The sequence below is a fragment of the Trichechus manatus genome, unplaced genomic scaffold, assembly GCF_000243295.1.
Source record: "Trichechus manatus latirostris isolate Lorelei unplaced genomic scaffold, TriManLat1.0 scaffold00008, whole genome shotgun sequence".
NCBI classification, from domain to species: domain Eukaryota; kingdom Metazoa; phylum Chordata; class Mammalia; order Sirenia; family Trichechidae; genus Trichechus; species Trichechus manatus.
In genome coordinates this window covers 12,899,843-12,923,633 of record NW_004443944.1, presented here as the reverse complement: position 1 = coordinate 12,923,633, position 23,791 = coordinate 12,899,843, and the positions used below count along the sequence as shown (strand labels likewise).

Sequence of the window (23,791 nt, the reverse complement as noted above, 5' to 3'; positions counted from 1 at the left end):
AAGGAGGGTCTAAGTGTCACGGCTGGGCCAGTGCAATCTGGGGAGTGACGGGTCTCTACACAATGTTTCTTCTCTCTTCTATGGCACACTGAGGAGGTTTCGTAAGAAGTTAATTCCTTGCCTGGATTTCCTTACCCAATGATGAGGAATCCTTGATAGAGGGGAACGGAGGCGAAGTAAAACACAGAGGAGAAGACGGCCTGTGCAGACAGAAAAGGTCACTGAGAACATCACAAACGGACAAGCGAATCCTTGTACTCCCAACCAGTCGGAATCACCACCTCCCCAGACGTGTGTGCCGATAAATAAGTCGACGTGCATGTGGTACAAGCTTGGAAGAACCTCCTCCCAAGTCTCTGCACCTGTTACCTTGGAGGGTGGGATTGCAGAGAACATGTCACTTCTTACATTACACGTTCTAATACTTTTAGAAAATTTTACAAAGAGCATATTACACACTATTTTTGCAATTAGAAGCAATAAAGATAGTTACAAACCCTTACTGAAATCTGTCTGCTTCCTAATTTGGAAAAGGCTAGCTACTGGCAGTGAAAAATAAGCGGGGCAGATAAAATCAGGCTGGATGCTCTGGTCAGCTCTTCTCTGGATGTCTACAGGCTGGGCAGATAAAATCAGGCTGGATGCTCTGGTCAGCCCTTCTTGTCTACAGGCTAACGGACGAAAGGGGGTTTCCAAAGCTAGTTGTTACTGGTATAAAACCAAAGCGAGGCCAGGGACCACCGCTGCCCAAAGGCTTTCAAACCAAGCACAGAAAGGCTGGGCCCTATTAGTGATAAGAAACCGCTTCCACCCAGAGAGGTCTCCCCTACCACCTACTCTGCGCCGAGAGAAGGCACGTGGAGCTCAGGTGCCACCAAGAGCTACGGCCACACGACACGGCACCCTGTGCCCCACCCCAGTCATGATGTCACAACCACAGCACCGGGAAAGTCACCTTTCAAATGACTCCCCACGCCAGGCTGGGCTGCCACACAGGAAGGATCGTTTTGTTGCAAAATATCAAGAATCTGGTGTGTATTTTGCAAATCAACCTCAGGAGCCTCTTTCTCCAAGAGGGTTGTGCTGACCACATAGCCTTGTCTTGCAAACAGTGCCGGGGACAATGGAAACACCGTGTCAGTGTCTTTCAAGGGTAGCTCTAACTGGGGGTGGCACGCAGCCGGCCACTTTCAGCACAGCGGACAGGGGTTAGAGCCAAAGAACAACCAATTCCTCATCCTGAAACTTCTAAAACATCCACGTTCATGGTAACAAGCAGGCATGGCAGAAGTCACCTCATCCAACCGGTGGTTAACAACACAGCATTATCCAGCTCCACTGAGGAGTTAACATAAATTAAAGTACAGATGTGGTCACACAAACCACACCAGTTGTTTGGGTTTGGATCATGTTAATGAAAATCACTTTAAGGGCTCCTCCACTTCTAAATACCATAGATATTTAAAACATAAAACAACCCCCGAAAGGCACGGGGAGTTGGGGGGGTTGGATTCACATGTGGCTCCAACAGAACCACCTGACTCATGTTGAAAGGTCTTCCGTGCGTGATTAAACGCCTCTCCTACAAATTACAATGTCACCTCCTGTTTATACGTGACCCTGTTTCACTTTAATGATGGCAAGGACGCCTTTGGTTTGCCTGGTCGTTGATGGCCATCAAACTCTCGCACATTCATGATCTGATATCCTCACAGCAGACTATGTCTGAGCAGACAGGGCAGGTTTTGTCATCCCCATTTTACAGGTGGAAAGACTGAGGCCCAGAGGAGTAAAGTGACTTGCTCAAGGTCTCATCACTACTTAGTAGTATGATCAAGAAGAGACATGGATTCTAGGATCTATTACACCTATGTTCTTGCCACTTAACTGCAAGTATTTTCACCTCCTTCCTAGTACACAGTCAATGGTTCCAGCCTGTAACAGATTTTGAAGGAGTTGGCAAGAGGGAAGGTGGGAAAATACCTTATACTCTCTATATCCTTTTGTGAAAAAGCAAGATGGTAGCAAGATGTTGGTCCCCAAGGGCACTAACAATCATGAAAACTAAGCTCAACTCCCAGGCGGGCTTTGCTGGCATGCTACATGGCAGAACTGTGACACCAAGACAGCCTCCATGCCATCTGCTTCACGGCCCCAATCTAAGAACGACCCTGCCTGTGGAGGAGGCCTTGGCCCCTCTGTATCGTTGGCATTCAAGGAGGAGACCTCAATGAAGAGTGCTGGCTTTGGCGTCCACCTGCCTGGGTAGAGCAAATCCCTACAGGACACGGTACAAATTTCTCAACCATGCCGAGATTCAGTCACCACATCTGTAAAATGGGAATAACAACAGTATCTACTGGCTCAGGCTATCATGAGGAGTCTACGAGACACTGCATGGTGAACACTTAGGCTGATGCCTAGGGTGTAGTAAGTGCTCAAAAAAAGTAAGTTCTTCTTTTCTGGTTGCTCTCTTCTGGCCTTAGCCTCAGCACGTGGAAATATCAGGGCCAGAGTACTCACTCAGCATTTAGTTCTGTCTTCCACTCTGGCAAACCAGTGGACTCGCCCCAAATAGAACAACACATCTTCAGCCTACCACGTGCTGAGCACTGTACAGGCACCACTGCCAATGCCCACATCCACTCCACGAAGCAAGAATGTTTAGCAGTACTTAACAGAAGAGGAATCTGGGGCACACCAAGCGATTATGTGACTTGCCCAAGGTCTACCAGTTGGAAAGTGGCCAGGCAGGAATTTAAACCAGCTGGACGGGGGCAACAAAGCATAGTGTAACTCCCAGGCTCTTTCCATGACAACCACATAGCCATGTACTCCTGGGCAAAGGTGCCGGCCACCCACCCAGCTGCATAGTATAGTCATGCGCACCTGTGCAAAGGTGCCAGCTGCCCACCCAGCAGCATGGTATAGTCATGCATACCTGTGCAAAGGTGTCAACTGCCCACCCACCTGCATGGTGCTGATACAGAGGCTCCTGTGGATCACAAACTGACTGAGGGCGGCTGACCGCTTGTAGCTGTTCCGGCCGTGCACCATAAGTAAGCGACAAAGATGCTTAAACTGAGTGATGGAGAAATCGGCAGCCAGCGAAGCCTGTTTTCCTTCCTGAAATCCAAAGAAATTGGGCACCGTCAGAAGCACAAGGGGTCAGGGCAAACACTTTTTCTAATTAAAAAAGCAAGACATTGTACGGAGATCTTTGAAGAACTTTAATGAAGAAATTCTTCGGTTTCAAGCTATATGAAGTTGGTGGTCCAACTTTAAATTTGATTTAAAAAGAGGAACTCACTTAAATAAAAAAAATTCTGATCCACAGACAGTTATAATTTAGAGGTCAAGCAGATCTAATACTAAACCATGGGGGTTAGGCCCAACCAATAATCTATATCAGAAGGAAAGAATCATTCAAAGATGTTGTTGTTGTTGTTCAGGTGCTGTCAAGTTGGTTCTGACTCACAACAACCCTACGTACAACAGAAGGAAACACTGCCTGGATCGGCAGGCCATCGATGCTGTGCTTGAGCCCCTTGTTGCGGCCACTTTGTTAATTCATCTCATTAAGGGTCTTCCTCTCTTCCACTAACCCTCTACTTTACCAAGCACGATGTCCTTCTCCAAGGACTGGTCCCTCCTGATAACATGTCCAAAGTATATGAGACAATGTCTTGCCATCCTTGCTTCTAAGGATCATTCTGGCTGTACTTCTTCCAAGACAGACTTGTTCGTTCTTCTGGCAGTCCATGTATATTCAATATTCTTCACCAACACCGTAATTCAAATGCATCAATTCTTCAGCCTTCCTTATTCACTGTCCAGCTTTAGCATTTATATGAGGTGACTGAAAAAGACCACGGCTTGGGTCAAGCGCACGTTAGTCCTCAAAGTGATATCTTTGCCTTTTAACATTTTAAAGATGTCTTTTGCAGCAAATCTGCCCATTGCAGTGCATCATTTGATTTCTTGACTGCTGTTTCCACAGGCGTTGATTCTGGTTCCAAGCACAATGAAATCCTTGACAATTTCAATATTTTCCCCATTTATCACTGTGATGGTTAACATTGTGTGTCAACTTGGCCGGGCCATGATTCTCAGTGGTTTGGCAGTTATGATGAAGTATGGTAGCTATGTAATGATGTAACCACCTCCATAATGACATCTGATATAATGTAATCACCTCCCTGATGAGATCTACTATGAGCAGCCAATCAGCTGAAAGGGAGTTTCCTTGGGTGTGAGGCCTGTATGCAATACAGGTCGACTTTCTGGCAACACTCATTATTTTTGCTTGCTCTGGATCCTGTGGTTGGCTCCTGTTCATCTGACCTCCAGTTCTTGGGATGTGATCTAGCAGCTTACCTGTCAATCTTCAGATCTGTCAGCCTCCGCAGCCTGTGAGCCAGAGGTCAGCTGTCTGACCTGTCTATCTTAGGTTTGCCAGCCCCTGCAGCTATGAGTCAGGAGAAGCCTCCAGCCTGACCCACGGACTTGGGACTTTCCAGCCTCTACAACCATGTGAACCATTTCTTTGATATAAATCTCTCTATATATGTATTTATACATTTCACTGGTTTTCCTTCTCTAGAGAACTCAGCCTAAGACAATCATGGTACTGCTTATTGGTCCAGTTGTGAGGATTTCTGTTTTCTTTATGTTGGTGTAATCCATATCGAAGGCTGTAGTCTTTGATCTTCATCAGTCAGTGCTTCAAGTCCTCTTCACTTTCAGCAAGCAAGGCTGTATCATCTGCATAATGCAGGTTGTTAATGAGTCTTCCTCCAATCCTGATGCCTCATTCTTCTTCATACAGTCCAGCTTCTCGGTTATTTGCTCAGCATACAGACTGAATAGGTATGGTGAAAGGGTACAACCCTGACGCACATGTTTCCTTATTTTAAACCACGCAGTATCCCCTTATTCTGTTTCAACAACTGCCTCTTGGTCTATGTACAGGTTCCTCATGAGCACAATTACGTGTTCTGGAACTTCCATTCTTTGCAATGTTATCCATAATTTATTATGATCTACGCAGTTGAACACCTCTGTGTAGTCAATAAAACACAGGTAAATATATTTCTGGTTTTCTCAGCTTTCAGCCAAGATCCATCTGTCATCAGCAATGATATCCCTCATTCCACGTCCTCCTCTGAATCTGGCTTGAATTTCTGGCAGTTCCCTATCAATGTACTGCTGCAATCGCTTTTGAATTTATTCAATGATAGATGTTTCATAACATTTAGTTCTCTTAAGGGTTAAACATAAAAGGGGGGACATCTGAGGCAATTATTAAATATTATTAAATATTAAATGGGACATTGCTGAACAGACAGCTTTGCACACTTGCTCGTGTATATGTGTGGGTAAAATTTATAGAAGTGGAATTAAATCACGGTGGAGCCATACAATGGAATTTTTTCTCACTCTAAAAAATGCATGACAGACACTAATCATGGGACAATTTGACACCAAGTCCTCCTGATATGACTCAATGGGAAGGGCACAAAATATCAAAGTCATAAAAAAAAAAAATCCCCACAAAAAAGATGCAAAAAGTGTTCTACATTGAAGAGATACGAGGATGTGACAATAAATGTAATTTGTGATCTTTGATTGGAAACCGAATATTAGAAAAAATAAATAAAAGCCATAAAGACATTTTGGGGACAACTGGGGAGATCCAACTATGGATAGTATACATTATTATTATATCAGTGTTACATTTGGGGGGGGCGGTGAAAATTGAATTTTTTGCTTAGGTAGGAGAATGTCCTTGTTCTTTGGAAATCCATGCTGAAGTATTTAGGAGGAAAACATTGATTATGCCTGCAATTTACTTTCGACTGATTCCGAAAAAAAAGCATAAAGGTGCGTGTGTGTTTGTATATCTGAAGAGAGATGGAGGGAGGAAGGGAGGGAAAATGTGGCCAATTTTAACAATTGCTAAATCAAAATAATGAAGAGATGGGTAGTCAATGTTCCATTTCAACTCTCTGAAGGACTGATAGTTTTCAAAATAAAAACTTAAGAAATATACAAAGAGTGTAAGAAGTGACGGATCTACATGTTCTAATATGGAAAAAATACAAGCTATAACATTTAAACAAGTTGCATAACAAAATGCATAGTATAATGTTTTTAATTTTGAATTACACATGAAATATATATACATCTGTAAGATTATATTATATATGTATATATGTACATATATATGTATAAAACAAATATACACACACTCATAACTAGTAATATGTGCACAGAAAAAATTTTGGAAGAATAGCCAATGCTAATAAATTGGATGCAGCTCTCTAAAAGAAACAATGCACTTTATCCATTTCTAAGTATAAAATTCTTTACAATGAGCATTTATTACTTTTACAAACAAAAAATCAAAGGAATCTGTAATTTTTTAAAAGATGGGGAAATATTTTCTTTCTGTATAAGAGTTTGTACAGAGTTCTATCAAACTCAAGCGTGCTACTTAAAACCTGCTTTAAGGGATCAATATGAATTTCAGCTAGAACATCTCACTTGAGGGTCATGTAACTCTGCAATTTCAAATCACTGTCATCTGGCTGAAAACTAGGGAATCAGAAAGAGTGGAAAAGAAAAAAAATGCATATGGATTCACCAAATTCATGAAGATATGCAACAACTTTATAAATTTATGAAATGTTTAAAGTATGTTCACTGTACCCTAAGAATACAGAAAAATACTTCTTTTTCTTTTAATTTAGGTTTTGGCAAGCGAAAACTCAATGTTTATTTATCTATATGATTTACTGACATGGAGCTCTGACTTGCAGGTAACATGTGCTTTCTTATGTTTCAGTATTTGTCATCTAGAATTTCCAGAAGTACTAGAGCTGTGTCTTTGAAGGAAAAAGAAAACAGGTAAAGAAGATCCAGCAAGTGGAGCAGAGCAGCACATGGGTTAACGCCACACCACCCACCATGTTAGCACTCACCTTTCCTTCGACCCCCACGCCACAGTCGGACTCCTGAATCATACTGACATCATTGCCTCCATCACCTGCGAGTCACAAAGACAGAGAAAAGGCAGGAGATGTGGGACAGGCAAGAAACACAACTCCCAAGTTTCATTCTTCCATTAAATAATACAGTTTTTGCCTACTATCCAGTACTTAACTAAATGCCTTACCTGCACCATTTCATTTAATCACTCCAACAACCCATGGGCTACTAGGATCCTATTTTACAGGCGGAAGAAATGCCTGGCAATCTGCTTCCATAAAGATTACAGCCAAGACAACCCTATGGAGAAGTTCTACTCTGTTAACACATGGGGGTGCCATGGGTTGGAATCGATCTGACAGCAATGGGTTTTTATTTTACAGGCGGAGGAGCCAGGAGATCGGTGACTTGCTAAGGGTCCCAGCTATTGAGCTGTGAAGGGGGGCTGAGTCCATGGCCTCTGAGTGGCAGGCCATGCCACTGTCACCAGCAATGATTGGCACTGGCCCTTATTGAGCACTGACTGTCCACTGTGGTCACCACTTTTTTTTTGTTTTTTTTTAATTGTGCTTTAGGTGAAAGTTTACAGCTCAAGTTAGTCTCTTACACAAAAATTTATACACACACCGTTACGTGACCCTTGTTGCTCTCCCTATTCTGTGACAACACACTCCTCCCTTCCACCCTGGATTTCTTGTGTCCATTCAACCAGCTCCTGACCCTCTCTGCCTTCTCATCTCACCTCCAGACAGGAGCTGCCCATTTAGTCTCATGTTATCTGACTTGAACTAAGAAGCATACTCTTCATGAGTATCATTTTATGTCTTATAGTCCAGTCTATTCTTTGTCTGAAGAGATGGCTTCAGGAATGGTTTTAGTTCTGGGTTAACAGAGAGTCCACGAGCGATGCCTTCTGGGATTCTTCCAGTCTCAGTCAGACCATTAATTCTGGTCTTTTTACTAGAATTTGATTTCTGCATCCCACCTTTCTCCTGCTCTGTCAGGGACTCTCTGTTGTGTTCCCTGTCAGGGTGGTCACTGGTGGTAACTGGGCACCATCTAGTTTCTCTGGTCTCAGGCTGATAGTCTCTGGTTTATGTAGCCCCTTTTGTCTCTTGAGTTAATATTCTCCTTGTGTCTTTGGTGGTCTTCATTCTCCTTCACTCCAGGTGGGTTGGGACCAATTGATGCATCCTAGATGGCCTCTTGCTAGCTTGGAAGACCCCAGACGCCACTCACCAAAGTGGGATGTGGAACATTTCCCTAATAAACTTTGTTATGCCAGTTGACGGTCACCACTTGTCTCCCTGTTACTCCTCAGAGGCACCATCTGAGGTGCCCGCTATGATTATCTCCATTCTACCAATGAAGAAACCGAGGCTCAGAAGGATGAAGGAAGTCACCCAGGACACCCAGCTAGTAAAAACCAGCTGAGGAGTCTGAACCCAGATCCAACTCCCAAGTGCCTGATCATCACCCCTTTGTGGTGCTGCATCCCTGCGTCACCAGCAAAAGAAGTACAAGCCAAACGGGGAGCAGCCAGCACATGTCCACCTACTCTTTCCCAAGGGGAAACACTAAAAACAATACCAACAACAATAACAACGCCAAAGTCTGTGGGGAAAAAAACCACAGCCTCAGTAAAGTGGTCCAGGCAACTTAAAGAACACACACAGAATGCAATTACCCTTATGGAAAATAACATGAATGTACCAGCAGGTCAAGGCCAGTAGTAAGGGCCCCAGCCCCCGACCTACCTACTGCACAGGTGAGCTTTCCAGCCCTGGCCCCCCCCCCACACACCTACCTACTGCACAGGTGAGCTTCCCAGTGCGTTCCTGGAGCAAGCGCACGATCTGGGCCTTCTGGGTGGGTGCACAGCGGCAGCAGACCACGGCCGGGCACTGGCAGGCCAGCTCCATGAACTCATACTCGTAGTACTTGAGGCAAACCTGGGGAGAAGGCAGAGGGAAAAGCAGTGGGTCAGGGCTGGTCAGCTCCCAGTACACAGCTCCCACGAGGAGCTGGCCCTCGGGGGCCCAGCACCTACCTCCAGCGAGTCTCCCGAGATCACCAGGGCGCAGTCATGCTTCCTGCGGAAGGCGTTCAGCTCCAGATGGGCCTCCCCGCGGTTGGTCACCTGGAAGGGAAGGGAAAGGTGGAGAAGATGCTGCATTTAGGAGATGGTGGAACAACAAGCTTCCTGGAGCCGGTGCAGATAACAGCCAGCCCAGAAAAGTACCCCTGCCCCTCCCCTGCCCCCACACAGAGCCAAGTCCAATCCTGTCTGCTGTGGTTCTGTGGGATCGAGGGAGCCTGTGTACCATCAATCACCTTCCATTTTCTCCAGGCCAAAAATCACGGCTGGAAATGCACACGCACCGCACCAGGCACCTTTCATGGATTTTCTCGTCTGTTCTCCCAACAACTGTGTGTGGAATGTAATGATGACAGCTCTGTTCTGCCCACAAGGGAACTACAGCATGGTGAGATGGCATCCCCTGCCTGAAGAAGCACCGCCCCACGGGGCAGCCATTCACAGCCAGACATCTATCAGGGGCAGGCCAACTTGTTCTATTAAGGGCCAGAGTGAAACTATTCCAGGTTTTGCAGACCAATCTCAACTCTGCTGTTGTCTGTGAAAGCAGCCTTAGGTGATAAGTAAATGAGTGGGCATGTCTGCATCCCAATGGAACTTTACTTACAAAAACGGGCAGTCAGCCCTAGGGACATAGTCTGCCAACCACTGAATTCTAGATCATCTCTGCCTCTACACAAGACTGTGTTATTCCAAGAACTGCTGGATTTCCTGAAGCTTCTATGTGTTATGGGTCAAAGGCAGGAGTTAAGGGGAGACCCCCAAAACATCTCGAGCCCCTGTAGGTGCCTGGCCTCTTGGCTCTGATTTCAGGACTGTCACATCCTGGACCAAAGGGGACCCAGTGTTCCTACTTCCCTATCTCAGTAAAGCCAATTACAGTCCTCGGTGGTTCAAGCCTCCAGAGCAGCTCCTAAAGCAGTCATTGTTTTGGTCAAGTGCTCACCACCAGGGCAGGAAATTTCTCATCTGCGCATCCCACTCACCTCCTCTGAAAGGCTCCTTGATAGTTCTAAATGTTTCCCTTGGGGAGGGCGGAAAGGCCAGTGTCTGGGGTCTGGGATTTATTTCTTAGCCAAGGACATGGCCTGCAGGGATTCAGTGAAATACCCAGAATCCTACCCACAATTTCACGTTTCTGAGATTATCTGCATCTTTCAGTGGGACAGTCCCTAACTCTCATCAGCTTCTCATAACTCCCCCCTTCAAAGGCTAACAACACAGCATTAACACAAGGCTGTAACTAAAAGCAAAATCAGATGTCAACCAGTTGATTCTGACTCACAGCGACCCCGTGAGTATCAGAGTAGAACCGCGCTCCGTAGGGTTTTCAATGGCTGTGATCTTTCAGAAGCAGATCGCCAGGCCTTTCTTCTGAGGCACCTCTGGGTAGATTCAAACCACCACCCTTCTGATCAGTAACTGAGCACTTAGCCATCTACACCACCCAGCGTCTCCACAGGTATTCCTGATCCACTCCCAGAAGGAATTCTTCAGCCTTCACTTGGGTCATTCAGTAACTCCACCCAGACCAAGGATGGTTTTCGCTCCCTCCACCCTAGGTGGTGTGCCTCCCCCCCGCTCTTTAGGGCCCACTCAGGTTAGAAGGTTCCAGGGCAGCCCAGAGCACCACGCCCCTCGTGGCCCGACACAGAGAGCACCGTACCAGTCGGAAGATGTGGATGTCTTGGTTTCTGGTCACCAGATGTGCATTCTTTGCTGTGCATGTCGCTGTCTCCAGCTTGTCCCCTGTCAGCATCCAAACCTGAAATTACGGCATGAAAGAGGTCCTGTTAGTTTTTGAGGCCAGCCTTCGAGTGCGTCAGCTAAGTTTCCAAGAACATCGTGCTGAACTCACTATGTTCCGTTTACCTCCTTGAGAACCATTGGTGTTCCCAGCACACCACAGGAAATGCCCTGCTTCAAGCACTTCAAGACCCCGAGTTCACCATGCCAGGGGTGGCCAAAGCAGGCAGGACGATTCCAGAAAGCCATTTGGCGGGCACTTTGGGAGCCTTATGAAGCCCACAATCGTTAAAGCAAGGAATAATCCGAAAGAAGGGGAAAGCTGTGTGCATGAGGGGTCTCCTCACTGTCCTACGGGAAACACTGATGTGTCAGATGCTTCAGACAGGCTCTCATGCGGGTTAAAACCGCATAGGAAACCCTCTCAGTAAATGTGACCACTTCTTCAACACCTTATACCAGAGAATTTCATATTTCACCACTCTGGGCTTAGAGAGGGTCAGGGACTTGCCCCAAAGCCACACAGGCCCAGAATCTGGGTCTTCGGCGTCCATGCGGAAGGCTTCCTGCTCCACTATTTTACGAATGGGCCCATTTAGCCTCTGCTCCAGCAGGGAGGAGTGGGCAGTAATGGGACAAAGGACATCTTGACAGTGGGGGAAACACAGGAGAGACAGTAACAAGCACTGTCTCCCACAGCATCTAAACGCTGTCCACATTCACACGCCTTCTATCTTCACGATTACTTTCTGAGGCAGGAAGCTAGGCACTGTGCCGTCAAGTTATTTGCCAAGGGTCAGAGACATAGTTAAGCAGAGAGTTGGGTTCGAAGCCGGGCAGGAGGATGCCCAGAACGAAGGCTGGTCACAGCTGGGGGGTTGCGCCTCCCGGGCCATCTCCTCTGGGTGTGACCCTCGTGCGTGTCTGACTCTTCCCTCACTACCCCGTCTGGCCTTAGAAGACAATACTCCTTTAAACAGCCTAGTTTCATAGCGATTTTCTGGGCTGGATGTAGGAGAGCAAAGCCTGGGAAAGAAGCTGGGAGGAGCACGTTCTAGAAAACCACGGACAGAGCTCTCAGGGGCACCTCGCAGTTCATATCCCACGTTGGGACAACAGGAAGAGCCTACGGGTAAGTGACCAGGTGCTTACAGGTACACCCAGGTAAGCGCCGTTCCCAGCACCAGCTCAGCCGCTTCTGTGTGTGAACCTGGGGGTGTGAAGCTAACTCTCTCAGCCTAGCTGCTGCATCTGCAAAAGGGGCTAGAGGAGAAAACTTCCAAGTTCTCACATCTTACGAGCCTGTGAAACGCCATACCTTAGACCCTCATTACAAACTAACTTGGCCCAACACCAGAGCTCACATCTACCATGAGGAGCCAGAAGGAGAGGTCAAGTCCACACGACAGGAATAAAATAGTTCATCTTTTGGAAACAAGGGTTTGGAGACAGAGAAGAACCCCAGGACAAAGCTGGAAGTGAAAAACGGAATCTCCAAAACTTCAACAGGAGAGGTCTTAGCAACTGCCAGAGCCAGATTTTAACCCCCAAAACACTGCGAAAATGGGCCCTCCCTCCACCAGACCGTTCTTACACAAATGGGGTCCCTCTAGCTATTTCTCTGTAATGACCTAGGCCCAGGAGCCAAAGGTGGATAAAAGAATCTGGTTTACAAGGTAACGTGCACACACGTGTGACCCCGGAGTTCACTGACTACCGCAGGTTGAATCCAACCTGCTCAGATGGCCCTGCTTAGGGACAGGCATGTTTGCCAACTGCAGGCCCAAGGGTGCAGCCAAGAGCTACTTTTGGGTGGAGGCAGGTGGCAAATATGCATCTTTTCAGGAGCTCCCAGCCAGTAAGTTCTGAACGAACTTTTATTTAGAAATTCAGTTTGCCAACGTGTTGCTGGAGTCCATGAAAATATAGCCTGACCTTCAGCACCCTCTGCTGGCCTCTGATTAAACTACTGGATATATACATACACTCATTAGTTACCTTCCAGTCGATTCTGACTCATAGCGACCCTATAGGAGAGACTAGAACTGCCCCACAGGGTTTCCAAGGAGCGGCTGGTGGACTCAAACTGCCAACCTTTTGGTCAGCAGCCATAGCTCTTAACCACTGCACCACCAGGGCTCCGCCTATATATCCAAAAAAAAAAACCCCACTACCGTCGAGTCAATTCCGACTCATAGCGACCCTATAGAACAGAACAGAACTGCCCCATAGGGTTTCCAAGAAGTGGCTGATGGATTCGAACTGCCAACCTTTTTGGTTAGCAGCCGTAGCTCGCTGTAGCTCTTAACCACTGCGCCACCTTACACACACACACACAGATAATATATATATATAGTTGTTGCTGAGAAGGAGCCCTGGTGGTACAATGGTTAAGAGCTTGGCTTCTAACTAAAAGATCAGCAGTTCGAATCCACCAGTTGCTCCTTGGAAACCCTATGGGCAGTTCTGCTCTGTCCTATAGGGTCGCTATGAGTCAGAATCGACTCGACAGTGACGACTTTGCTTTCTTTTTTTGGTTGTTGAGAACATACACAGGAAACCTACGCCAATTCAACAGTGTCTACAGGTACAGTTCAGTGACATTCATTACATTCTTCCAGTTATGCAACCATTCTCACCCTTCTTTTGCGAGTTGCTCCTCCCCCATTAACATAAACTCACTGCCCTCTAAGTTCCCTAATCTTCCGAGCTGCTGCTGTTAATCTGATCCCATATAGATGGATCTTAAAAGAGCACAATGTTCAAGACAAACTTTTTTTTTTACAGTTAAGCTAAACTATTGTTTGCTTTTAAGAAGACTTGAGGGGATATTTTGGGTTTAAGGTTTATGCTTCCCCTACTATCAAGAACTAGATGTTGCCTGACTACCATTACTGAATATTTTGCTCAAGGATTCTATAGAGGAATCTTGATCAAAAGGGGGCAAATGCAGAACAGAATTTAAAATTCTCATGGACTCCAGACTTTCTAGAGCCATGGAGGCTGGATGAACCCCTGAAACTACTGCCCTGGGTATGTATTTTTCGGCCCCAACAGTAGAGAACACAAGGTAGATGTGGCAGTTTATTGACACAGGCGGTCAGTCCACTGGGTGGGCAGTCACTCACTCACTAGGTCAGACTGACAGACAGCTGGCCAACAACTGTGTAAGGAACACCCCGCATGTCTGGACACTGCTTGGTTCTGAGGGAGAAGGCAGACACAGGCCTTGCCTTCAGGAGCTGAGCACAGTGAGGGAGACAGCTAGCAAACGCAAACAGATAAACAAGATGCCTACAGAAACGAACAGCGTTGTAAAGACGCACAGATGGGGAGTGGCCTATTTTAGATAGCATTGAAGGTCGCTGCCCATGCATGCCCCACTCCTGGCCCCCTCTTCTGGCTTTGACTGTCTCTTCTCCTTGAAATTTTTACACTTTGCTGAAGGGATATCTGGGATAATTCTGAAAAGGCATCTCCGTGCACCAGGCTGCTCTGGAAGGCTCACCGACCTTGATGCCGGCATTCCGCAGAGTCTCCAGCGTGGGCCTCACGTCTGCCTGCAGCTGGTCCTCCACGCCCGTCAGGCAGAGCAGCTCCATCTCCATCTCCAGGCTCTCGATCACGGTGGCCACCTTGAGGGAGCGGTCGTGCACGCTCAGCTTGGCCTGGACGTAGCGGGCCTGGGACAGACCAATGGACACGGTCACTGCTTTGGATGCAGAGATAGCAAGGCAGACCAACTGACACCACGAGTGGACTGGACTGTTCTTGATCCCACCACCCATCCTCACTCAGCCCCAATGTCCTGCAAGGTAGGGCGACCCCAGCAGGAGGGCTTCTCCTGAGCCCATAAACCCAGACTCGAGTTGGGCCAACTTGAGTTCCACTCTCCACTTTCCACTCACTGGCTGTGAGCTTTCCAGGAAGTTACTGAACTTCTCTGAGCTCCAAATTTTTTTCATCCATGAAATGGCAACAACAATCATAACCTCATCAGGTTGTTGTGAGGATTAAAACAACACAAACTCTTAAAAAACAGTGGGTTCTCCCACACGCAACACACACTTTGTCACCAAGAAGACTCTTGACCATCAAGTTTCCTAAAGACGAAGACCCACTGCCAAAGACCATTGACCCAACCCCTCTGTTTGTCCCCTCTTTATAATGCTAGAAAGATCTGGAAGAAAAAGAAAATTTCTATAAGCCAATTCAACGCATATGCTCTTAAAAGAGAAAGGAAGGTAGAATTTATCAGGGGTAGAGCTCTTGTTAAATAAAACCTTACAAAGAACCCAAACACATAAAAAGATATTCAGTTTGGGTCTGGTTGGAGCAGGTCAACAGCCCCAGAAGCATGTCCTCCCAACCCTGTCCTCCTTTCCCTTTCATTCATTCATGCATGCATTCGACTTTCTACCAGGCACAAGGGACACAGCAGTGAATAAAACAAGGACCCCCACCCCGGGAACTCACAGTCTATGGGAGGAGATGACAATAAACAAGTAAACTAATGAATTTATACTTGAACCCTTAGTCATGAAAGGCAATAGCCTAGTTCAACATTTTTTTACAGCTTAAAGAAATTAGGGATCAATGATGGTGGTTAATTCATCCTCTAATCAAATTTTCCAGAAGGTACACTATATGCCAAAGACTAACCTGAACATTGGCGATATGAGAGCAAATTCGACTGATAAGGTCCCTGACCTCAAAAAGATCTTATTCCAGAGGGGAGATGGATAAGAATGTGGAAATATAAACAAGGTCATTATAGACTGTGATAAATGCAATGAAGAAGGTTAAGTGGGGTGATGGGTGGAGAAGGGTGGTATGGGACTACCTTGGACTGGTAGTCCTGGAAGACTTCTCAGAGGAAGCAACATTTCAGCTGAGACCCACAGGAAGCAGGGGAGTGGGCCATGGAGCTCTATGGAGGAAGAGCATTCCAGGCAGAGAGAAGAGCAAGCAAAGGCCCTGACACAAAGTAAGCGTGCGGTGCTCAAAGAACAGAAAGACGGGTGGGACGAGATGTGCCTGGGGAGGCAGGCAGGGTTGTAAACATAATGCAAGGGTGACAGCACAACTTACTTCAAAGTCTTGATACTGCTCCTCGGCCAGAGACTTCTTCGCCACCACGAGCACCCGCAGCCCTTCTCGTGCCATGTTGCCACACTGCAAAGCGGACCACAGTCAGCAGGAGCTATGCTGAGGCCCTGCCTGAGACCCAGACTCTCCCCGAGTAGGGACTGGATCCTGTCGCGGACATGCCCTTTCCAGGGGGTAGAGGGAAAACGGCTGTCCCCAAAAGCCATCTTCCCCGGAAACAAACCCTCTAAAGGGGAGGCTGCGAAGTGGCAGCCCGAGGGCCGAATGTGTCCAGAAACAGGCGTTCTTTGACCAGCACAGCGTATGTTTTGATATTTAAGTCAACACCGCAAGAGTTTACATAAAAATACGCACTTCTAGCTTTGCTGGTAGGAAAGAAAAACATCTGACAAGACCAGGTGTACTTGTCCAAATAACAACAGTGACAGCTGAGAAGTGGCTGCGTCTCTGTGTTTCCAGAAAACACAGTTGCCAAGTGAAGAATATTCCAATGTGTTTAACGTGCCAAGTGTGATGGGGTCAGAAGAACACATCTGGGCCTGTTTCATTCATTCGCGTTGCCTGCCTAGAAACCCCCTATTCAAAAACAATCTTACTGAAAGGAATATGTGGACCCCGCCCCCACCCCTGGAGCTGAGGCATGAAACAAAAATGGCCTGATACACCTGGGAGTCCTGCCCACTGAGACCCTGCTGCTGTCCAACTCTCCACGTTTGAAGCTGTAGTAGACAGTTTCTCAGATGGCCCCCAATGATCCCTGCTCCTGGTATTCACACTCTGTTAATCCCCTCCCCATGAGCGTGGGCTGGGCCTAGTGACTTGCTCATAATAGACAGAATGTGGCAAAGTGAGGGAATGTCGCTTCCAAGATTATGGAAGACTATGCCTACCATCTTGCTCACCCTTTCCTGCTGCCTCACTTAACTCACTCTGAAGAAGCCAGCTGCCATGTTGTGAACTGCCCTATGGAGGGGCCCACATGGCAAGGAACTGAGGGTGGCCTCTAGCTAACACCAATGAGGGCTTGAGAGGCCCTTAGTCCAATGGCCCGTGAGGAACTAACTTCTGCCAACCACTTGAGTGATCTTGGAAGTAAATCCTCCCCCAGTTGAGCCTTGAGTTGACCGTGCCTCCAGTCAACAATGACTGCAGCCTCTGAGGGACCCTGAACCCAAGGCACACAGTTAAGCTGTGCCTGGGTTCCTGACCCAGAGAAACTGAGAGATAATAAGTGTTTGTTGTTATAAGCCACTAAGTTTTGGTGTGGTTTGTTGCACAGTCATAGATAACTAATACAGAGACCCACCTCACTATACCCCACAGACTGCCTCTTCTGAACACACTCCCACACCCCAGTTTTAACCTCTGCACCGTACTTACCTCCTCCTCCAGCCAGTCATTATACTGCACGATTCCAGCCATGACAACATCTGCCCCCTTCATGTAAAATGTAATTTCTCCAGTTGATTCATCCTAGAGAGGGAGCAGGAAGGAATGAATAACCGAAAGGAACACCCTCTTTCTGCTCCAATGCCCACTTCCCACGACAAAGTATACTTAACAGACTCAAATGTTTTTTCACTTGGCTGAAGATAAAAAGTGAGAGGGGGCCTCACCTTGGGGCAAAGGCCACCGAAAACAAGAAAACGCAAAGCATTTGGAAAATTGTTAAATGATAAAAGCAAGATCAGAAGGATGTGAGAGCACTGTTTTTAAAGTTATTACTATTCCAACAGGAAGGGACTCCCACGTTATAAGATCATTTTTAATTTATACATAGGACTACCAGTATCCCCAAACTGTGGCCTGCCCAAATGAATAGGGAAGATAATTATCTAGATCAGAGTTCCTCAGATCAGCACCACTGACATTTGAAGATGGATGATTCTTTGTGGTGGGGGCTGTCCTGGGCATTGTAGGATATTTAGCAGCAACCCTGGCCTCTATCCACAAGATGCCAATAGCACTCTCCCACAGCTGTGACAACTAAAACTGTCTCTAGACACTGACAAACGTCCCTTATGGGGAAAACTGCCTCAGCTCAGAACTGCTGATCTAGATAATTCAAAACCTCATGTCTATTTGAGGACTTGGCTAGAGATCACATTACCCAGACTTAAAGTTCATTCCAACTAGATTCTGTATGTTATGGGTATATAACTACAGCATAGGGATTAAATGCGCAGACAGGGTACCGGCTCCCAGCTGTGATAACTTGGACAAGTTATTTCTTTTCTCGAAACCTCAGTTTCCTCATCTGTAAAATGGGGACACTAACAATTCTTACCACATAGGCTTGCTGTGGCTTACACGTGGTAATCCACACAAAGTATTTAGCACAGTACTAGAGACACAGAAAGTACCCATTTGCTGTTAGGACCACTGATATGAAGATAGTAACTCCCCAAGTCCCTCAGTCACACTGTATGCGGAAAGGCTTAGATGGTGGTTCTCACCTGAGGGGTGGTTTTGTGCCCTCAGGGGCCATATGGTGATAACTGGAGACATATTGAAGGAGCCCTGGTGGCACAAGAAGCACTTGGCCACTAACTGAACAGTTGGGAGTTCGAGCCCATGAGCCGCTCTGCGGAAGAAAGATGTGGTGATCCACTCCCGTAAAGATTACAGCCTGGGAAACCCTACGGGCCAGTTCAACTCTATTCTATTAGGTCGTTATGATTTGGAATCGACTCAATGGCAACGAATTTTGGTTTGGAGACATATTTGGTTGTCACAACTGGGGGAGAGGGTGCTACTGACATCTAGTGGGTGGAGGCCAGGGATGCTGCTAAACATCCCACAAGGCACAGGACAACCCCCCTACAACAGAGAATTAATTATCCAGCCTAAATGTCAATCGTAGCATGGTTGAGAACCCTGGCTTGGAGGAATGATGGCAGAATTGCTGTTCTTACCCCACTCTCCTCTCAATGGCCCCAAGCCATGGGGAGGCTGCAGGTAGAAGAGATGGGAAAGCAAACAGGGCACAGCCACCAACACTTTGTGCCTGAATTTGGCTACTCTGAGAAGCCCATGATAAACCCCTGTAACCTCTTCATGGAAAAAGAAATACCCAAAGTCAAATTAGGGGTAGAGTTCCCTCTTCTAAAATAACTTCCAAATGCCCTCTAATCACTGACAATCCTTTAGAACAACAACTTATTCATGAACACCCCTTGGGCCGAGAAGAGGCATCTGCAGCTGAAGTGTCTAACTGCACAGCTTTTCTTTGATGGATTTCTCCTATGCTGGCTGTGGCTCGGGCCAAAGATAGCTGTGGGGTCTGAACACGAAAGCAGCGGCGTTTTTTTCTTTTCCCCTTCACCCAAATGGCGTTCTACATCATGGCAGTAGGAAACAACCTCCCTCCCTGCTTCCTTCACAAGAGAAGGGTCTCGAGAGACTTTAGACATTTTGTCCAATATAAATACTGTATCCACTGTCTCCTCCCATTAGTCACTTCCTCCCACCAAGTTCATCACGGGGTTGCTTCGTTCCCATATTACGGCAAGATCACTCTATAAATTTACACAGCGAGTGGCCAGTTGGGTTGCATTGTTGTGGGGTTTCATCTTTTTCCACCGAGGTCTGACTCTGGCACCTGTTCAAAGGCCTCTCTAACTCAAGCAATGACAATGGTGTGATCTACACCAAAGGCCTGACTTCATCACCCCACGTGGGAAGAGGTGGGGGGAGGGCAGTGGAACAGCTTGTGCACGACAAGAACAAAAGGGGCGACACAACTTCCCTTCAAAAAGACGAGAACACGGGGCCCAAAGACAACGCTTTCCTGATCTCAGCGACCTTTTTAGAAGACAGAGCCACGCAGAGAAAAGGCCTTGTACCACGTGTATAAGAAGATGCTGCCAGCTGCGTGGTGCATGAGGTCACCCATGTTTAGAAAGGTTGGATGAAACAGACAGGTGAGAGCAAAACCACTAACTGTCAACAGTTGCTAGACCAAACGCAAAGAAGTTCTACACCTGAGCTAATGTCCTCACTTCAGGTAACCGGACACTTCCTTTCAGGTAAGGGGGGTTATATGAAGACATCAGAGCCAGGGTTCTCAGCCTCGGCACCATCAACATTTGGGCCAATGAGTCTTTGTTGCACACTGAAGGATGTTTAGCAGCACCCCTGGCCTCTACCCACTAGATGCCAGCAGCATCCCCACCCAGGTTGTGACAACCAAAAATGTCTCCAGACATTGCCAAATGCCCCCTGGGGGCAAGATCACCTCACTGAGAACCGCCACATTAGAGGGGTGAAGTGAGATTTATGCAAAGTGGAGAACTAGTCCAAAAGCCCTGGTGGCTGATTTCCACCTGCCCAAACCAAAGATAAAGAGGTAGACAAGATGGAAAATGAGAAAAATTATATACATTCATAACTATAAAATTATAAGCAAAATTATACACATTTCAGTACAGACAGCCTAGCAATGATAGACATTCATAGAATTATTTTTAGGAGTGAAAAATTATTTTGTTGTTGTTAGGTGCCGTCGAGTCGGTTCCGACTCACAGCGACCCTAAAGGACAAGGTAGAACTGCCCCATAGGGATTCCAAGGAGGAGCTGGTGGATTTGAACTGCCAACCTTTTGGTTAGCAGATGAGCTCTTAACCAACTACGCCACCAGGGCTTCTATAAACAGCCTAAGTATCCAAAACAAAAAAAGAACAGTTAATTAAATAATGGTACATTCTTTCAACAAAAGACCATGCATACGTTAAGAATCATGTTTTAATGACATGAGAAAATTTTCACCATACATAGTTTGATAAGGTGGGGAAAGGTTAGAAAGCCTTATATAGAGTTGGATGCCAATTTTATAAAAATGCCTCATATATGCTTGGATAAAAGAATGGAAGGAAATTCCCTGAAAAGGTAACAGTAGCTGTCTTTGGGTGGTGAAAATAAAGAGTTTCAGTCCTCTTCACTATACATTTGTTTGTTCCAAATGCCTTAACCATGAACGTGGATTATTTTTATAACCAAGGAATGGAGGGAGGATGTTTTTAAATAATGACACACTTATCCATTTGCATACAGTGCTTCAAGCACACAGCCCCTGTTCTTAACTGTGGGCAGCAGACATGGGACCATGGCTCATAAAATACGACGCATGTCTGGGAATGAGTGTCCTTTACAACTATCTGAAGGGTGGTGTGTACCACTCACTTATTCCAGAATGGCTGATATCGGCCACTATACGGTGATGAATCAGCCCTCAAATGACCTCAGCAGAGCCCACAGGCCTACAACTTGAAAAATAAAGGCTGGAACAAAATTAAAGCAATCCCATAGTAGATAATGACTCTAATTCCCTAGGAAACACCCACCCACAGGATTTATGCTGCTGTTTCCAGACCACGGATGTTCTTAACATCAGATGTGTACTCAAGATATGGTTCAGACGCCATGGGTCAGGCCAGGTGTGGACCCAGGGGAAAGCAGTGGCCATGTGAGGGGAAAGCTCCCTCCCCACCCAAACGCTGCCAGGAATACACATCCGGGAGAGTCTGAAGTGCCTCCTGGCATCTGGATAGAAAAACCCCTTAAAATGTGTCATTTTCAAAGCATGTTCACATCACTTCTCTCTGGATCGCAAGAACAGCAGCCCCTGGAGCTGCCTCTGTCTTCTACCTCTGAACTGGCTCCCGGTGATCCTGCCTCCTGGTACCCACAACCTGTACAGCCCTCTCCCCTGGAGTAGGGGCTGGACCCAGTGACTTGCTTCTAATAACAGAATAAGGCAAAAGGAATGGATGTCACTTCCAAGGTTAGGTTACAAAAGACTGTGACGTCGGGCTGGCTCATGCTCTCTCTCACTCTGACGAAGTCAGCTGCCCTGTGAGCTGCCCTGGGGAGGGCCCACATGGAGAGGAACTGAATCCTGCCAACAACCACTGGTTGTGCCTGGAACTGGCTCCTGCCCCAGCTGACCTTTGGGTGTCTGCAGCCCCAGCTGACACCTTGACTGCAGACTTGAGCAACCCTGAGCCAGAGGCCCCAGCTAAGCCACACCCGACTCCTGACCACAACAGCTGTGAGATAATAAATGTTGTTGTTTTAAGCCACTAAGTGTGGAGTCATTTGTTACTCAGTAACATATAACTAATGAGCTACCCCAACATTACAGATGCTCTATGAGCTTTTCAGCCTCTCTCCTAGCACAGCTGAATGCCCCGGTCCTAGTGGTAAAGAACATGGACTTGGGAACCAGAGAGCTGGGACAGAATCCTAGCTCCACCATTTTCAAGCTGTGTGAACTTGGGCAAGTTTCTCAGCCTCTCTGTACCTCAATTTCTCCTCTGTCAAATGACAATCATAATGGTACCTACCTCACTGGCTTATGGTGAGAATTAAATGCGTTCGTTTATGTAAATCACTTAGCACAGCACCTGACACACAATAAACACTATTTAAATGTTGCCTATCATTATAGCTACTGTTGCTCCTATTGTTACAATTATCAATGCTGCTGCCGCTGCTACTACCACCACCACCACTCCCACCCACTACCCTTGAATCATTTCCAACTCATAGTGACCCCATAGGGTCTCCAAGGCTGTAAATCTCTACGGAAGCAGACTGCCACATCTTTCTCCCACAGAGCCACTAGTGGTTTTGAACCACCAACCTTTCAGTTAGCAGCCAATCACTTTAAACCACCACCACTATTGCTAGTAAATTGGAGCTTCCTCAGACACTAAAGTTACTGTGTAAATAATCAAGGAGAAGATTAATGAAAATCTAGAAGAGCTAGAAAAAGTTGTGGTTTTTTTTAGTATCTTTTTTGATAGCTTCCCTAATATAAAAAAATAACCGGGCATCACTGTTAAGCCCTGTTTAATTCAGCACTTAGGCACAAGTGCTAGACACAGGAGACACTGGGATGAACAAAATTATCCTAGTCCCTGTCCTTACTGTCCAGTAGAAAAGACAGACATTGAACAAGTAAACCCACAATAAAGAAAGAATTGCAGTATGTGATAGATGTCACAAAGAAAAATGCTACAAGAGTTATCTGAAGTCAAAGAACTTGTAAAGCTGAAGCTGACGGGCCAATCACTGGCTAAAAGTACCCTATTGGCAAGAAGGGACACAGGGCCACATGCCCAACAGCCTGCATGTCAATTTCTACTTTTACTAATTTACTAAAATAGAATCTATAACTGTTCCATTCCTAAGACATGAAATACTTGGGTAGATGTGAGTGGAGGGGATCCTCATTTGTTTAAAAGAAAAAAAAACTAGAAGATGAGTCTTATTCCAAAGATTCCCATGATCTGAGGGAGAGTTCCCCCCAACCAAGCCAAATAACGTGGAAAACCTTAAAAATATCAGGGAACTATCCCAATATCAAAATAGGTCTGGGATGAAACCAAGTAATCTGTAGTTTAAAAACTTCCTTGATAATTGTGATAATATGCCAGGTTTAAGAACTACTGAAGAAAGTGGCATATGAACAGCTTTTTCAGGGTTCCCAGAATGGAAAGTGTAATTCTCTCATGGGTAAAAGAGCAAATAGAAAAATAAAATATTAAATCAGACTCTTTGGATAGGCAAATTTTTAAAAAGCCTGACAATATCAAATGTTGATGAGGATGTGGAGGAACAGGAATGCTTGTGTACTGCTGTTGAGACTGAAGTTATCATAACTACTACTTGAAGAAAAAGTTGCTGATTCCTGGTAGAGATGAAGATGTGTATATTCTCAAACCAGGCAACTCAACCTCTGGGTACACTCTGTAGAGAAACATTCACACAGTGTTTCCCTGCAAAGGAGACTGGAAGAGACAAGGCTGTGCACAACAGTGTGGCTTCTAATAGCAAACAAGTGG

The 23,791-nt window shown here is 46.2% G+C and overlaps 1 protein-coding gene across 2 annotated transcripts in view; it reads right to left on the bottom strand.

The window, feature by feature from the left end:
* ATP9A (ATPase phospholipid transporting 9A (putative)) overlaps nt 1-23,791 on the bottom strand; it is a 154,979-nt gene that overhangs the window by 14,114 nt on the left and 117,074 nt on the right. For both annotated transcript variants that reach the window (XM_004370233.2, XM_023742896.1), the window contains 9 exons: nt 17,324-17,416; nt 15,926-16,009; nt 14,347-14,517; nt 10,755-10,853; nt 9,041-9,130; nt 8,798-8,942; nt 6,984-7,048; nt 2,971-3,126; nt 136-200 (listed from right to left, as the gene is read on the bottom strand). In XM_004370233.2, the coding sequence (XP_004370290.2) occupies nt 136-200; nt 2,971-3,126; nt 6,984-7,048; nt 8,798-8,942; nt 9,041-9,130; nt 10,755-10,853; nt 14,347-14,517; nt 15,926-16,009; nt 17,324-17,416 (968 nt within the window). The remainder of the gene's footprint in view (nt 1-135; nt 201-2,970; nt 3,127-6,983; nt 7,049-8,797; nt 8,943-9,040; nt 9,131-10,754; nt 10,854-14,346; nt 14,518-15,925; nt 16,010-17,323; nt 17,417-23,791) is intronic.